This window comes from Dreissena polymorpha, chromosome 2 (assembly GCF_020536995.1).
Source record: "Dreissena polymorpha isolate Duluth1 chromosome 2, UMN_Dpol_1.0, whole genome shotgun sequence".
Classification (NCBI taxonomy): Eukaryota; Metazoa; Mollusca; class Bivalvia; order Myida; family Dreissenidae; genus Dreissena; species Dreissena polymorpha.
The window spans coordinates 143542157-143559843 of NC_068356.1; the positions used below are offsets into that span (position 1 = coordinate 143542157).

The 17687-nt window shown below is 36.9% G+C and overlaps 3 protein-coding genes across 12 annotated transcripts in view; 2 read left to right on the top strand and 1 right to left on the bottom strand.

The window, feature by feature from the left end:
• Positions 1-17687, top strand: part of LOC127869298 (serine protease inhibitor dipetalogastin-like) — a 212111-nt gene that overhangs the window by 101886 nt on the left and 92538 nt on the right. The gene's annotated exons all lie outside the window — the stretch shown is intronic.
• The window catches only part of LOC127869297 (putative exonuclease GOR), a 218004-nt gene that overhangs the window by 66821 nt on the left and 133496 nt on the right, over positions 1-17687 (bottom strand). The window lies entirely within an intron of this gene.
• Positions 12137-13855, top strand: LOC127869308 (uncharacterized). The gene is made up of 4 exons (XM_052411762.1): positions 12137-12234; positions 12364-12625; positions 12913-12957; positions 13196-13855. The coding sequence occupies exons 2-4, from the start codon at positions 12389-12391 to the stop codon at positions 13280-13282; spliced, it is 369 nt and encodes a 122-aa protein (XP_052267722.1). The 5' UTR covers positions 12137-12234; positions 12364-12388; the 3' UTR covers positions 13283-13855.

Genomic DNA, 17687 nt, shown 5'->3' on the forward strand with positions numbered 1-17687 from the left:
ACGATTCTAACAGAACTTTTAAAAAAGTCACCAAATGACCATTGCTGTAAATATCTATGAAAATCTGCAAAATCCGTACAGAAAACTTTTAGCAAGTTGTGCTCGGGTGAGCTTAAAATATAAAAAAATATAACTTTCGTAACCGCTAATACAAGAAGGGAAACTACTCGATCTTACATACGCTCCCGGTAAACATACGATTATCTTTTAGTATTACTTGATAGTTATTAGTTGACTACGGCTAATGAAAAAAAGACACATTCTGTATTTAAATACGTTATGAACATATAAATAAAAGAAACAAATTGAATATATCTATGTGTATTCGTACTAACTATTATATATGTACTATTATATATTCTAATGTGACACATTTGCACCACATGTTAAGTAAATAACTTCATACTAATACTCCAAATAAACTTGTTCATCGCCATATTATTGCTCACACGTGAGTGAGCTGAGGCAGTGTTAAGATTTTTTACTATAAACATGTTAGTTACCCACAGGGTAGGGCCTTTTTATTCCCGAAGGAAATTATTTTAACTAACTTTGTTTTGGACCACAATCTGAAGTTACTTTCCAAATATTAAATATCTAGACTATGTTGTTTCATATAAATATTTATGGTTTTCACTTTATACATATACAAATAAACTATCTGTAGGACGGGGCATATGATTACCCCTCAGGAGCCTGATTTAATCTTGAAGTATACAGTACATAAACATGTGTACATGAAGGGAATCTAATCGATAGTTAGTAAGCTTGTGGTAAACAATCGATTATCTTTTTCGTATACTTTATCATGATGATGATTCTTGTATTTTTGATCACAGTCATAACAACTGGCAAAATAAGGCAGTTTCTTAATAGCAAGATACCATTTGTCATGATGGCACTGACAATAGAATAGTCTAATAATCGAAAAGTGTGAAAAAAACTTCCAAAAATTTCTTTAGTGAACAAGTTAAGATGGTCATTTCGAACTTCGTGACTAGTTTCCATACGACAGAAACTAACAAATGATAACTATTAAGTGAGTAATATTGAAGTGATTCAAAAGGCCACTCATTCAGTGGTACATTTTCATCGTTTAAGAACATGAATTAAAAAAATCCAGCCAACATTTCTTACGCCTTTCGATATTCGTGCTAGACATGTATTGACCTAAATTTCTTCCGATTATTTTAAGCAGCTGGAAAAATTGACTTCTAATAAAACTTAAGAGTTTCAAATACCCAACTTTAGCGAGTGTCTCGATAAATAATCGATTTATCCAAAACTAGACTCGTGATGTGCATTTTTATTATGGTTACTTTTGTTTGCGTATACATAGCGGTCATTGAATATTTATTGTCAATACATAATCACCAAATGTACGTCGTTATAACCAAATTAACTTACACTGTAATAAGTATGCTTATTGTCATTATAGTTTTCTAGACTTAGCCCATGCATACGGCTCCATACCACACCAGCTTTTACGAAGAGCGCTGGATCATTATCACTTACAAGCACATGTACAGAACATTGTCCTTGGCTACCTTGACAACATCCAACTGCGTTTCTCAGTGGGAGAAAATGCAACAGAGTGGTAGAGGCTTGAGAAGGGAATCATTACTGGCTGCACCGTTTCCGTTGCCCTATTTGTCATGGGTATGAATCTCATCCTGAATGCTGCCAAGAAGGAAACCCGTGGACCAAAAACAGCGTCAGGGATCTACCTGCCAAGCAACAGGAGCTTCATGGATGACTTAGCCATAACAACCCAGACACATGTGCAGGCTAGATGCGTCCTTTCAGCTCTTGAGAGTAGAAAATCTTGGGCAAGAATGAAATTCAAGCCAAAGAAATCCAGAAGCCTTATCATCAAGAAAGGCCAGTCAACCAAGAAGGTCAACCTCCAGGTACAGGGAGAAGACATACCATATATCATGGATAGTCCAATCAAGTGCCTGGGCAAGTGATATGATGCCAGCCTCAACGATACAAATAATTTAAAGCGCATCAAAGGCCAGCTAAATGAAGGGTTGAAACAAATAGACAGGTCTTGGCTACCAGGGAAATTCAAGGCATGGGTGTTTCAACACGGACTTCTACCTCGCCTGATGTGGCTCCTTATGTTGTATGAGATAGCAACATCAACAGTGGAGGGCCTAGAAAGAACCATACGCAGACTTATTTGTCGATGGTTAGTGGTACCGCAAAGCTTTACAAACATAGGTCTTTATCGAAGATCCAATCAGTTACAACTCCCGCTCTCATCATAGGTGGAGGAGTTCAAGGCATCAAAGGCACGGCTGGTGGTAACTCTGAAAAAATCCCGAGATGATATGATCAGGAAAGCTGGCATAGAGACAAGAACAGGGAGTAAGTGGTCAGCCTGCCAGGCAGTGACCCAGGCAGAAAGTAGACTTAGGCAGAAAGACATTGTTGGAACAACCACTAGTGGGCGCCAAGGTCTTGGAATCTCAAGATGTCCTAGACGGAGCCAAGCAGCCAGCGGGGAAAAAAGAAAAATGGTAGTAGATGAAGTGCGGAAGATGGAAGAAGAGGAGAGAAGATCTAGAGCATTAGCCATGGGATCCCAGAGGCATGGCCAAATTGGGACACCATACCAAGGATGATGACATGGGACCAGATCTGGAAGTATGAGCCTTTGCGAATCAGCTTTTTAATGCGGTCGGTATATGATCTGCTACCCTAACCAGCTATCCTACACAGATGGGGAATACAAGACAGCCCATCATGTCAACTATGTAACAGAACTGGAAGCATGGGGCACATACTATCGTCATGCAGCACAACACTCACGCAAGGCAGATATAGATGGCGCCAGGACTAAGTACTTCGTGATATGGCAGACATTCTTGAAAGACAGCAAATGAAGAAGAGAAAACAGCCACAGCCAAAAACCATTCACTTCGTCAAGGAAGGCCAGCCAGCACCTAAAGGCAAAAGAACAACATCTTCATTACTTGACGAAGCTGACAATTGGAATATGGCTGTTGACCTACAGAAAAAGGTTGTCTTTCCAGAGGTAGTACAAACCAATCTCAGACCCGACATTGTCATCTGGTCCAAAACTGCAAAGCACCTGGTGATGATTGAATTGACAATTCCATTGGAAACAAGGTGTGAAGAAGCCTATGAAAGGAAGAAAACCAAGTACTCTGATCTCATGGACCAATGCAGACAACAAGGATGGAGAACCTGGCAGTTCCATGCTGAAATAGGAGCACGGGATTTCCCAGCCCATTCACTATGGAAGATGTTGGGCGCCATGGGACTCAACGGCCATAAGAGAAGGACTGCTGTGGGCAGATTAGAGCAATCAGCTGAAAGGGCATACAGTTGGCTATGGTCTCGAAGAGATTAGAGGAGCTGGAAGCCAGTCACCAACACGTGGTGGATTGATCACCACTGCGGACTTACCACCTGGAGAGTGTACCAGGATTAAAGGGTTGAAACACTACTGTGAAATAGTTTTCAATACATTAATGAGTCAGAATATTTTATGAACACATGACTTCTTTGGGGCCAAATTGTGTACTGGTGCGTGTTCAGTTAAAGATGAACCGTATAAATTACAAAATACATGATAATTTAAAAATTTTGCTTTAATACAGGGATACTTCTCTTAACAATATTGACAAATGATATTTTTGTTACTAGTAAATCTTAATTGGAGTATTATGGCTAAATTTATTTTTTTTGTGTAATATTGTCCTTTGTAAGAAATAACCCTAGTACTTGCGGGTATGTTTTCCACAGGATCTATTCCATAGTATTGAAAGATATATGGTATGTTCACGCATCAATTGAAGGTTAGTTTTACGCCTTCCAAAAGTTTTATGCAACACAGATAATTGATAATTGATTCATCTGTTCAACTCCTTGTGTATGGCTGTTTGTTGTTTACTCGACAATTTGTTAAGTATTTTCAAATTTGTGAAAAACAATGCTTACGATCAAGTTGAGAAAACTCGCCAATATCATTTAGCTAATTTTTGTACAACACAACAACATTTTTATTGACATAATTTATCATAGCTATTGTTTCTCATGTTACTTAATAAAATAACAGCAAAAACAGATTTTATGAAGAAAAAAAAATGTTTTCTCAAACAATACAAAATGATCCTTATGAATATAGTATTATTTTTATTTGATCATTCAATATACACTTGTACTGCACTAAACACAGTGACTAATGTAAATGCAAGGGGTACCCATAGTTTGAAAAGCCCACTTTATGTAACAACATTAAACAAAACAACAGCTGATAACTTAAAACCTCAGAGTATTTGGTAAACTGTATTTATATTTGTCATTCGTGCTCCCTGATATACACTGTTCTTTTATTTTTTTATATATTGTTTTCAATATGTGAAAAAGTCCCTTTAAACAGTTAGGGCGATCATGCGATAACCGAGTTATTGATACCCGATAATTTGTGGTGGTTTTTCACGAAATAGGACATGTCAAGTTTCACGGTATTTTTTCAATTAAATACCAAACGATGTTCGTTTGTTATTCAGACAGCTGTTGTGTGTGTGCTACCATAGTCAAATGTCGTGATGTAATCGAGTGTAACAATATCATTGTTGCCTTGCTTTGAATAAATTGCAACAGCTGAAAGTATGTTACATTGTTACAGATTTATCAAGATAAATACTATACAGAACCATCGTTTAGTATTGAACATTTCGTATTAGTATTGCAATAATTGTTGAGAATAAACATGCCGCATTTGTTGTTTATGATAAATCACTTACCTGGTAAAATGTGCTCTTGTTGACATACTTACATTAATGTTTGAAAAACACTGGCTATATCATAATAATTTCGCAGTCGTTTTGATGAACATGTACAAAACAACATATTTATTGCACATCTTTTTTCCAGAAAATCTGTTCTTTGACATTATAATTCAAAATGATTGTTGTAAATATGACCAATTTCTTCTTTCATTTAAACATTTTACCATCACGTCATGCCCTTATATTTCAATTCAGTGCATAATTATTCGCAGAGCCCGAACTCTGAAATAATCAAAATAATCAAAATGCAACGAAAATGCGCTTTAACTCGAGTAAACCATCGAAAGTGTGGGACTTAATTTGGGCTGTTTGTAAGATTGAGCTCTGTGTAAGTCAACAGTGAAATTGAACAAAACATTGCCCTGCTTGGCAGTTCTTAATTGCCCTGCTTGGTAGCCCTTACGTCCCATGCTTGGTAGCCGATAAATGACCTGTTCGGTAGCATTTTATTGCCCTGCTTGGTAGCCCTTTATTTCCCTTTTTCGTAGCTCGTAATTCCCCTGCTCGGAAGCCCTTAAGTCCCCTGCTTGGTAGCACTTAATTGCCCTGCTTAGTATGCTTCTATTGCCCTGCTTGGTAAGCTATTATTGCCCTGCTTGGTAGCCTTTTATTGCCCTGCTTGGTAGTCATTTATTGCCATGCTTGGTAGTCTTTTATTGCCCTGCTTGGTAGTCTTTTATTGCTCTGCTTGGTAGGCTTTTATTGCCCTGCTTGGTAGTCTTTTATTGCCCTGCTTGGTAGGCTTGTATTGCCCTGCTTGGTAGCCTTTTATTGCCCTGCCTGGTAGCCTTTTATTGCCCTGTCTGGTAGTCTTTTATTGCCCTGCTTGTAAGGCCTGTATTGCCCTGCTTGGTAGCATTTTATTGCCCTGCTTGGTAGGCTTTTATTGCCCTGCTAGGAAGGTTTTTATTGCCCTGCTTGGTAGGCTTTTATTGCCCTGCCTGGTAGCCTTTTATTGCCCTGCCTGGTAGCCTTTTATTGCCCTGCCTGGTAGCCTTTTATTGCCCTGCTTGGTAGGCTTTTATTGCCCTGTTTGGTAGGCCTTTATTTCCCTGCTTGGTAGCCTATTATTGCACTGCTTAGTAGGCTTTTATTGCCCTGCTTAGTAGGCTTTTATTGCCCAACTTGGTAGGCTTTTATTGCCCTGCTTAGTAGGCTTGTATGGCTCTGCTTGGTAGGCTTTTATTGCCCTGCTTGGTATGCTTTTATTGCCCTGCTTGGTAAGCTTTTATTGCCCTGCTTGGTAGGCTTTTATTGCTCTGCATGGTAGGCTTTTATTGCCCTGCTTGGTAGGCTTTTATTGCCCTGCTTGGTAGCCTGTTATTGCCCTGCTTGGTAGTTTTTTATTGCCCTGCTTGGAAGGCTTTTATTGCCCTGCTTGGTAGACTTTTTCCCCTGCTTGGTAGGCTTTTTCCCCTGCTTCATAGGCTTTTCCCCTGCTTCGTAGGCTTTTATTGCCCTGCTTGGTAGCCTTTTATTGCCCTGCTTGGTAGGCTTTTTGCCCTGCTTGGTAGGCTTTTATTGCCCTGCTTGGTAGACTTTTATTGCCCTGCTTGGAAGGCTTTTTCCCCTGCTTGGTAGGCTTTTTTCCCTGCTTGATAGGCTTTTTCCCCTGCTTCGTAGGCTTTTTTTGCCCTGTTTGGTAGCCTTTAATTGCCCTGCTTGGTAGGCTTTTTGCCCTGCTTGGTAGGCTTTTATTGCCCTGCTTGGTAGGCTTTTATTGCCCTGCTTGGTAGGTAGGCTTTTATTGCCCTGCCTGGTAGCCTTGTATTTCTCTGCCTGGTAGCCTTTTATTGCCCTGCTTGGTAGCCTTTTATTACCCTGCTTGGTAGGCTTTTATTGCCTTGCTTGGTAGGCTTTTATTGCCCTGCTTGGTAGGCTTTTATTGCCCTTCTTGGTAGGCTTTTATTGCCCTGCCTGGTAGGCTTTTATTGCCCTGCTTAGTAGGCTTTTATTGCCCTGCTTGGTAGCCTTTTATTGCCCTGCTTGGTAGCCTTTCATTCCCCGGCTTGGTGGGCTTTTATTGCCCTGCTTGGTAGGCTTTTTCCCATGCTTGGTAGGCTTTTTCCCCTGCTTGATAGGCTTTTTCCCCTGCTTCGTAGCCTTTTATTGCCCTGCTTGGTAGGCTTTTATTGCCCTGCTTGGTAGCCTTTTATTGCCCTGCTTGGTAGGCTTTTTGCCCTGCTTGGTAGGCTTTTATTGCCCTGCTTGGTAGGCTTTTATTGCCCTGCTTGGTAGGCTTGTATTGCCCTGCCTGGTAGCCTTGAATTGCCCTGCCTGATAGCCTTTTATTGCCCTGCTTGTTAGCCTTTTATTGCCCTGCTTGGTAGGCTTTTATTGCCCTGCTTGGTTGGCCTATTGCCCTGCTTCGTAGGCTTTTATTGCCCTTCTTGGGAGTCTTTTATTGCCCTGCTTGGTAGGCTTTTATTGCCCTGCTTGGTAGGCTTTTATTGCCCTGCTTGGTAGCCTTTTATTGCTCTGCTTGGTAGCCTTTTATTGCCCTGCTTGGTGGGCTTTTATCGCCCTGCTTGGTAGGCTTTTTCCCCTGCTTGGTAGGCTTTTTCCCCTGCTTGATAGGCTTTTTCCCATGCTTCGTAGGCTTGTATTGCCCTGCTTGGTAGCCTTTTATTGCCCTGCTTGGTAGCCTTTTTGCCCTGCTTGGTAGGCTTTTATTGCCCTTCTTGGTAGGCTTTTATTGCCCTGCCTGGTAGGCTTGTATTGCCCTGCCTGGTAGTCTTGTATTGCCCTGCTTGGTAGGCTTTTATTGCCCTCTTTGGAAGCCTTTTATTGCCCTGCTTGGTAGGCTTTTATTACCCTGCTTGGTAGGCTTTTATTGCCTTGCTTGGTAGGCTTTTATTGCCCTCCTTGGTAGGCTTTTATTGCCCTGCTTGGTAGGCCTTTATTGCCCTGCTCGGTAGGCTTTTAATGCCCTGCTTGGTTGGCATATATTGCCCTGCTTGGTAGGGTTTTATTGCCCTGCTTTGTAGGCTTTTATTGCCCTGCTTGTTAGGCTTTTATTGCCATGCCTGGTAGCCTTTTATTGTCCTGCTTTGTAGGCTTTTATTGCCCTACCTGGTAGCCTTTTATTGCCCTGCTTGGTAGGCTTTTATTGCCCTTCTTGGAAGGCCTTTATTTCCCTGCTTGGTAGCTTTTTTGCACTGCTTGGTAGGTTTTTATTGCCCTGCTTGGTAGGCTTTTATTGCTCTGCTTGGTAGGCTTTTATTTCCCTGCTTGGTAGGCTTGTATTGCTCTGCTTGGTAGGCGTTTATTGCCCTGCTTGGTAGGCTTTTATTGCCCTGCTTGGTAGGCTTTTTCCCCTGCTTTGTAGGCTTTTTTTCCCTGCTTGGTAGGCTTTTTCCCCTGCTTGGTAGGCTTTTTCCCGTTTTGAAGGCTTTTTCTCCTGCTTGATCGGCTTTTTCCCCTGCTTGGTAGGCTTTTTCCCCTGCTTGGTAGTCTTTTTTCCCTGCTTGGTAGGCTTTTTCCCCTGCTTGGTAGCCATGTCTTACAATGCTTGGTAGACCTTTTTCCACTGCTTAGAAGCCCTTAATGATCCTGATTGGTAGTAGCCCTTAATTCCCCTGCTTGGTAGCCCTTAAACATACTTCATGTATTCTTTCAGGTACTCCAATAATGCTGTTATACCTAAGGTAAGGACTACAAGATACGGCCTCAGCTCTTTCCGCTTCAGCGCGGCCAAGCTTTGGCATTCTCTACCGCAAAGCTTCAGAGACCAATCGAACTACAATTGCTTCCGAAGTTTGGTCAGCGCATGGAGAGGAGAGAGTTCCGCTTGTTCTTGCTGTTCCGAAACTACATAGCCGTACTAATTTAGTTGTAGTTTTGTTTACATTATGCTTTATCTGTGCTGCTCTTCATTTATATTTTCTTGCATTTCCCTTATTTTCGTCTGTTTGCTTTGTTTTAATGTGTAGTTATGATCCCTTTTCCGTCTCTATTACCCTTAGAGCGTGCGTCCCTGTTGTGTTTGCATAATTTGTGTGCATGTTATTGCTGCTTTCCATGTTTTAACTATGAAATATATTCCAATTATGTCATGCACTTGTGAGGAAGTTGCTGATCAGTTCTTTCCAAATAGACCTAGGTCAAGATCAGCAATTTTCACACATATTTTAATTGAATTTATTATTTCTTCCAATTATATTTGTGATGATTGTAGTCTGCCAGTTCTTTCAATGTTGTCTTTGTATCAATATATTTGTTTTTAAATACGTCATGTCTTAATAATCTATAGGATTGATTATGTATCATTTAATGCTGATGTTTGTTTTATATAAGCATGTTATTTATTGTTATTATTTTAAATGTCGGTAAATAACTATTCATAGCTAATGTTGCTTTGTTACACATGTACCGACTTAAGATAAAATTTGATTTTATTTGATTTAATTTTCTTACTTAGTAGCTTTTAATTCCCCTGCTTCATGGCCTTTAATGCTCTGCTTTGTAGCCCTTAATTTTCCTGCTTGGTAGCTCTTAATTCCCTTGCTTGGTAGCTCGTAATTCCCCTGCTTGGTAGCTAATTCCCATGCTTGGTAGCCCTTAATTCCCCTGCTTGGTTGCCCTTCATTCCCCTGCTTGTTAGCCCTTAATTGCCCTGTTTGGTTGCCCTTCATTCCCATGCTTGGTAGCCCGTAATGCCCCTTCTTGGCATCTTTTAATTGCCCTGCTTGGTAGCTCTTAATTACCCTGCTTTGTAGCCCTTAATTAATCTGCTTGGTAACCCTTAATTCCCTTGCTTGGTAGCTCTTAATTCCTTAGCTAGGTAGCTCTAAATTCCCTTGTTTGGTAGCCCTTAATTTCCCTGATTGGAAGCTCTCAATACCCCTGCTTGGAAGCTCTTAATTCCCCTTCTTGGTAGACCGCACTTCTTCTGCTTGGAAGCACTTTAATACCCTTTTTGGTAGCCCTTATTCCCCTGCTTGGTAGCTTTTAAATGCTCTGCTTGAAAGTCCTTAATTCCCTGCTTTGTAGCCCTTAATACCCCTGCTTAGTAGCCCTAAATTCCCCTGCTTGGTACCTCTTTATTTCCATGCTTGATAGGCCTTATTTCTCCAGCTTGGAAGGCATGAATTCCCCTGCTTGATATTTCTTAATTTCCCTTATTGGTAGCCTTTAATTCCTCTGCTTGAAAGCCCTTAATTGCCCTGCTTGGTAGCCCTTAATTCCCCTGCTTGGAAGCCCTTAACTGCATTTATAAATAACCTTTAATTCATCTGCTTGATATCTTAATTCCCCAGCCTTATTTTCCCTGTTTTTAGCCCCTATTTACCTTGCTTGAAAGCTCGTTATTCCCCTGATTGGTAGCCATTAAGAGCCCTGCTTGGAAGCCCTAAATTTCCCTGATGGAATCAAGTAATTCCCCTGAAATGTAGCCCTTAAGTACCCTGCTTGGTTGCCATTTATTCATCTGGACTCAGGTGTTCTAATTTGTTTGTCGATTTTTAACGCAAGATACTCATTACATAGCAATTTGAATCTCTGAGAAAACAGATCTTTAATATGTTCGTAATACAGTTCGAAATACAATAGGGGTTATGGTTATTATAGACAAATCTTACCAAACACATGTGTACACAGATTCCCTTCTTATTACTTTTGTTCATTAATTATGTAAATTCCGATAAGTCAAGTTCAATTGAAATGGACAGGCATACAAATATGAATTAATACAAGTATGATGTCCACCACAGTAACGGTATCCAAACAAAGTATGTTTTTTTCATTAAGAATGATTTGTATAATCAAATTTAAGTCATAAACATATTCTACGTTACATTAGTAATATTACTTAACTGTAAAATATCAAATGTCAATCGAAAACACTAAACAAAATTGTGTTATTTATTCAATATTGTATCAACTTAACTTGATATTTTGTATTAAGGCGTTTGATTATGGGCGGTAACTCAGATAAGACTCGATGTCGGGAATGTAAAAATTGCCTACTGCGCAAATATTCTCGTTCAAAGGAATTCAAGCGTACAACAAATAAGAACAACACTAAAAAATTGAATACATTACATCGACTAATATTAAATAACTGAACATAGTTACGAACTCTTTTAGTGATATTTGTTAGGATGATAATGTCATATAAATTCGCAAAAAAGAATTATTATTTTATGTGGCCTACAAAGCAGAATGTCGATTACTGCAAGTCACGTGTGGGAAGTTTGTTACAACATAAACTTATTCTCTGTTCTCATATTGGCTTTTATATGTGTGTAGAAAAATAGTACATGTTGTAACAGACTTCCCAACCGTCAATAAAGTCTAGCTTGGGAGATAGACACGTCCATAATGATGGCACAACTAACACTGACAACCTTAACACTAATCAAAACTGTTCTTGCATAAAGTTGGTAGATAAGTTTTCAATTGATTAAAGTGTATGAATGAAATACAAAGCTTATTTCAAAAAAGAAATGCAACTGTTTTATTTTTTTTGGAAAAATATGTTTTGATATTCTCACGGTTCATTTTGGCGCAAACCGGATTTGACAAAAAAGCTGAACACACATTTAAAAAGCTCTGAAAGGCGATCTCGCTCTTTGCTGACAACGCAAATGCGGCATGTGGGATGCATCGGTTTGTTTTAAACGAACATGTCCACACAAAAAACGTTCAATATAAGTTTAAGGTTAAAACTCTTTTGGAGCAGTAGTAGCAGAAAGCACGACCATATGCAGGCATTTAAACATACTCGGGGTATTCAGGAATTGATGAATATTTGCCAAATCCATGACGATGATAAACGTTTGTAACGCATATCATTAAAAGATTTAAAAAGTATGCACACCTAACACAAACATTGTTGTTTAAATGAAACACATGTTATCAAAATTATCAATTCATATATGTTGTGATGAATGTTTTTTAGGAAAAAAAGTCACGTTTGTTTACTCATTTATAATTTAAGTTATTATTTCAAATGTTCGATACAACTTAAAATACACCTTAATCGCAAGTAGCTGTGCTGCTGGTTAGACAATTTAACATTAACAGAATAATACTTTACTTGATTATGCAGTATCATGCGTTTCGTGAAATAATCACACTAACACATACACTTTACTTCAAAAAAATGTATTTACAGCTTTACAATTTATTGAAGGAAATGAAACATATAACCATTCAGTTGTTACAAAATACTATCGTCGTTTTATGCACGTGAGGGTGTGATGATATTTATGTAAGCAAGTAATTGAAATAATTCAGTAGGGAATACAATATACGCGAGTGCCTTTAAATATATGTACGGATTATTTATAGTAGATGAAACTCAAGTAGAACTAGGTTAAGCCCACACATCCCTTTGAAAGGGCTGCTATATAAACGCCCAAGTGGTATACACGTTTTCAAAAGTAAGCAGGATAGTATCGGTGAGGTAAGCTTTTAACAGATTGAAATTATTTCGTTTTTTAAATTAATGCATACTTTAGTGAAATCCAGTTTAAATTACACATGTTAAGACTATTGTTTGTTTTGAATTTAACGTGGATTCTGTTTATCACAGGACAGTGAAGAAAAAGGTCTTAACAATGGCTTCACAGAAGACTGTACTTTTGCTCATCGTTCTAGTCGGCGTCGCTTTTGCGGCACGCCAAGGGTCTAATTTGAGACCTAAAGGTAGAGGTAATCTGAACCAAAACCAACTAGTCGGTGGATGGACCTCGGCTGACCAAAATGATGGAACCGTTCAACAACTAGCACAATTCGCAGCTCGACAGATTTGCTCCAATTACGTCGTAGATGCTGTTGAAAAAGCTGAAACGCGGGTGAGTTTTCATCCACAAGTATGTTCCAAAAATGTTAACGGATTGGTGTATACATTCTATTGAAGCCCATGAACATACAGATATGTATTTATAGCAATATGATCATTATATAAGACGCAATAGTGAAACGACTTAAAAACAAGAACAACAGAATTACACTTCCCTTTTCTTTCGTTTGTCGTAATACGATTGGTGAACACGGTTTAATTAAACACGATATAGTGTAAAAATGCACGTAATGGTTGTTAATTAATCATGGGTTTTATAAATCTTATATGGAATTACAGGTTGTTGCTGGTAAAAACTACCGCATGGATATCCGAGTTTCCAAGGTAACTGTATACTTAAATAGAAATTTAACGCATTACTAAAAACCTATTTAAACAGAAAAAACACATAATAGCTTTAAATGCATGATCTAATATTCGACATCATTTGTTATTCGTAAAATTATTTTAGATAAATGTTATTATGAACATTCTTTTAATAATATCGCAGTTTTAGAAAGAAAGACAAGTCTATATCGCGTATTTTATACACTGCATTTATTTATTTGTTTTTATAATACAGGCATGGAAATGCACAGTAGAAGTGTTTACGCAGACCTGGACAAAAACACAGAAGTTGACGTCCTTTGCCTGCCAATCCGTGCTGTAACTGAATGACGTCGGAATTTTTTCCTTATATTTCGTATGAGTATATATCAAGTATACGCCTTTCCCATTAATAGCTTTGCTTTAAACGACGTTATTTGTTATAGAAATGTTCAATGTCCTATTGTTTATATATTTTTTATTATTTAACTCGTAGGTTTGTCGCCTGTTTATATCCATAAAAAAGTAATGTTGATGTTACATTTATTTTTGCACTGGTATGTTTAATTTAGTATATGATGTCTTAGATGTTTTTTATTATTCACTGGAGTGTCCTTTTACATTAATAATTTGTTATTACAATAACATGTAAAGGTCTTAGTCCTCAATAATTAAAGTGTTTTGTCTGAAAATGTTCATTTAGAATTTCGATCTGATTAATTGTTTCATATAGATCAGCCTGCGTCCTTATGTTTACGTTGTTTTGTAAGATACAATCATGTTTAATGCCATCAATTAAAAAATAAATCATCGTACATTTTATGAACGAATAAATTATTATATGTTTATGTTTGCCAATAAACACCTTATATTCCTTTCTTTTTCTTTAATTCAATATTTTCGGCATCTGCATCTGCTGAGTAGACTATCACGATTAGCATGTATTCAGTGATAACATATACATTGTATTGGAAATAATAAACAATATTTACCGCTTGGTTTACATTTGTGAGCGTGTTATATGGTTTGTTCGGAAGGAATCATAGCAATGTATTCATTTACATTGAGACTGATGCACAAAAATGTGTTCAATCCAGTTAACACAGACCAAATCAGCCATGATAATGAAATCGCAAACGCTTTAGGCATGCAATTTATAAGCACACAACGTTTAAGTTTCAATTTAATTGAATTATTTCTGCATGTTGGAATTCCTGTAATTTAATAATGAACTCAACGGAATAATTTTGAAATGAATATTTTCCCAACTTTGTTACAAATCATATTTATCTTCTATGTAAAAAATATATGAAACATTTTTTATCTAGACGAAACCAACTTTACTCCGCTGAAACTTATATAAGCATATTGAAATGTACCTAGTGTTCTCCCCTTACAATCTATCAATTATGCGATTAGTACGAAGCGGTTTTCTTCGTTGCTAATTATATTTTTTATTAAATTATATAACTTTACTCAAATGACTATATACGACAACAACAGCAACAGCAATAGTTGCAAAAACAGGGAAAAAAATAAAGTAATATACAAACACAGCTGTTATGATTTAAGTAACTAAAAAAATACAATGATACGACACAGCATAAATAAAATCGTTTTCTCCAGGGTTGGAATCCTTGACAATTGACAGCGAAGGTTAACAGGCTACCACTTTTTTCCAAATATCGATGACAGACTTACAAATGTTTTTTTTCACGATTTTGATTACTTAAAAAACGATCACATAATTATATAAACACATTGTTTTTTGGATAGGAATTCTTTTTTAATATCATGCGTTTATTAACATTAATTTTAAATTATAAACAACTTTCCTATGATCTTTTTTCTAACCCGTGAACAGGTCTATGGACAAACGATGTATACATATGTTCCGATGATAAATTCACACTTTTTGTTCACCACTAATGCTCATAACAACAGGTTAAATGTCACAGTCAAACGTTTACATTTATCGATTGAAGGGATGTATTCACAAACCAAAATGTGAAATGTGATATATGATTCTCACTGTTTATATATTTTCTTTCATCGATCGTATTTCTTGGATATGTAATATCTCTTGTTCATGTCAAGAGTCTTGATGTATTTATACTGTACTAGGTTAACTTCCATTTACAGAAGTGTTTTATCGCGTTTTAAATAACAGTTCATGCTTTAAAGAAGCATGTTTGAGAGTTATATTGTTAACTGGTTTATAAACACATGCCAGCAGTTATATTTGTGATTTAAAATTCATTCGGTAGCATTAATTATTCTTGTTATCAAGGGATAAAAGATTTTGAATGTACATACGATATCCAGAAAGCCTCTGTTTAAAAACAACGATTATCTCGTCATACGGTATTTATCTATCATTCTGAATTTAAATTGAGTATGTACCGCAACCCAACAATACATTGAGTATATTTCAAATTCACAATAACTTTGTCGCACATGTGCCATTTAGAGTGTGTGTCAATACATATATAACATTGACCAATTAATATAAAAAAACACATTCATTTGTACGTGACCAAACAGAACATTTTTTGCGAGCAAATAAAAGCCAATTATTTGCCAAGTAAAGTATATAAAACATACTATTCCTCATCACAAGCAATAAAAAACACACAGAAACGTCACTTAATTATTAAAGATTAGTAGCCATACGGACAACTTGAAGACAAAACGGGAAAAAGTAAAAATAAAACATGCAAAATATGGTCTTCTTGTACCATAAAAAACTAGCGAAAACATTACAGTTTCCTTAGCAACAACGTCATCGTTACCTCGGCATCCTTCCTGCTGTCATGGCCTCATAGAAAACGTGTAAATCACATTTATAATTAGTGAGTGTACATAAACAAGTACACTAATGTAAACACTTAAACTGTAAAACCATTTCGTAATGAAAAGAGTGTTACTAAATGGAAACAACTATCGTGTACGTACTTTTATTTTAACGCTCGGTTACCTATTATGAAGCTATTAAGTATGACAGGTTCATATTTGTTTTTGAAGTCGGGAAATTGTTTTCACTTATTCCATAGATAAAAGTTGGATATTAACAGGTTAATACTATCGACTAAACAGAACCACGATCAGGATATTCCTAAACCAAAACCAATCATAACTTGTATACATTACTTGTATAAAAACGAGCGCTTGTATGTTATTTTCGTCGATATGATGAAATGCTTCGATTCTATTTATAGAAACGGCCTATGGCTTAAATTGTACAAATCCGGAATTTCCGGTAAAATTCTTAGAATTGTACGGGATATGTATAGTAAAGTAAAATCTTTCGTAAAACATTGTACCTCATATTCTGATTTCTTTTCATATGCAGTAGGGCTTCGTCAAGGTGAGGTAATGTCACCTCTGTTATTTTCTATATTTGTGGAGGACCTAGAGTTGTTTCTTCAAAATGACATAGAATGTGGCATACAAATTGACGATATTTTACTTATACTTCTACTTTTTGCCGATGACATGGCTATTGTTGGTAAATCACCGAGGGAAATTCAGACTCAATTGGATAATTTATACGAGTATAGCAAAACTTGGGGGTTACAAGTAAACACAGACAAAACAAAGATTATGATTCTTCGTAAAAGAGGTGGACTATTGCGCTCCGAAAAATGGACATATAATGGCATACCAATACAATCTGTAGATAACTTCAATTACCTTGGGCTAGTATTTAAATATACAGGAAACTTTAATCTAACTCAAGAGCATCTAGCCGGAAAGGCCCTTAAAGCGATGAACCTTTTATTACACAAATGTCAAATTTATGACCTAAAACCAAAAGTTCTATGTCAACTATTTGATGCATTCGTTGGTTCTATTTTAAGTTATGGGTCAGAGATATGGGGCTGCACAAAGCGTAAAGTAATTGAAAGGATTCACTTAAAGTTTTGTAAGCGTTTGCTAAATGTGTCCACAAATACATGCACTGCCGCAGTCTATGGAGAACTAGGTAGATACCCTCTGTTTATAAATCGCTACGTTCGCATTTTAAAGTATTGGCTCAATATTATTTCGACTGATAATATTATCTTAAAGCGTATCTATTCACAGGCTGTGGCCGATTGTGACGATGGTAACCGAAATTGGGTACACAATATAAAAAATATGTTTAACGAATATGGACTTACTTTCTTATTTGATAATGTGCATTTTTTAGATTTAAATTCATGTGTATGTACCTTTAAAAACAGGGTAATAGATAACTTCAAACAAGAATGGTCTCGTTCCCTTGAACGTAGCTCTGTGCTCGATATGTATAGGCAGTTCAAAGTTACCTTAGAATATGAAACATATTTAAATGAAGTCCCTAGAAGCCTAAGATATTATTTTTGTAGATTGAGAATGTCTGCCAATCCTTTACTAATCCAGACTGGGAGACACACTAATAACCTAGAAATGAAAGATATTGCCTGTACTGTTTAAATAACAACACATTTGATATAGAAGACGAATACCACTTTGTATGTATATGTCCTTGCTTTTCCGATTTAAGAAAAAAGTATATAAATAAGAAATATCGTATACGACCATCAGTGTTTAAATATATACAGTTATTGAAAAGTGTAAATAGAATTGAACTTATCAAATTATCTTCATTTATAAAAGAAGCATTAGGTGTACGTTCTGCCTTTTATAACAATATTGTGTAATTGTTCATCTCCACTGCCTATTGGCAGTCATTAATAAACCGACTCTAATTAACTATTGTTACA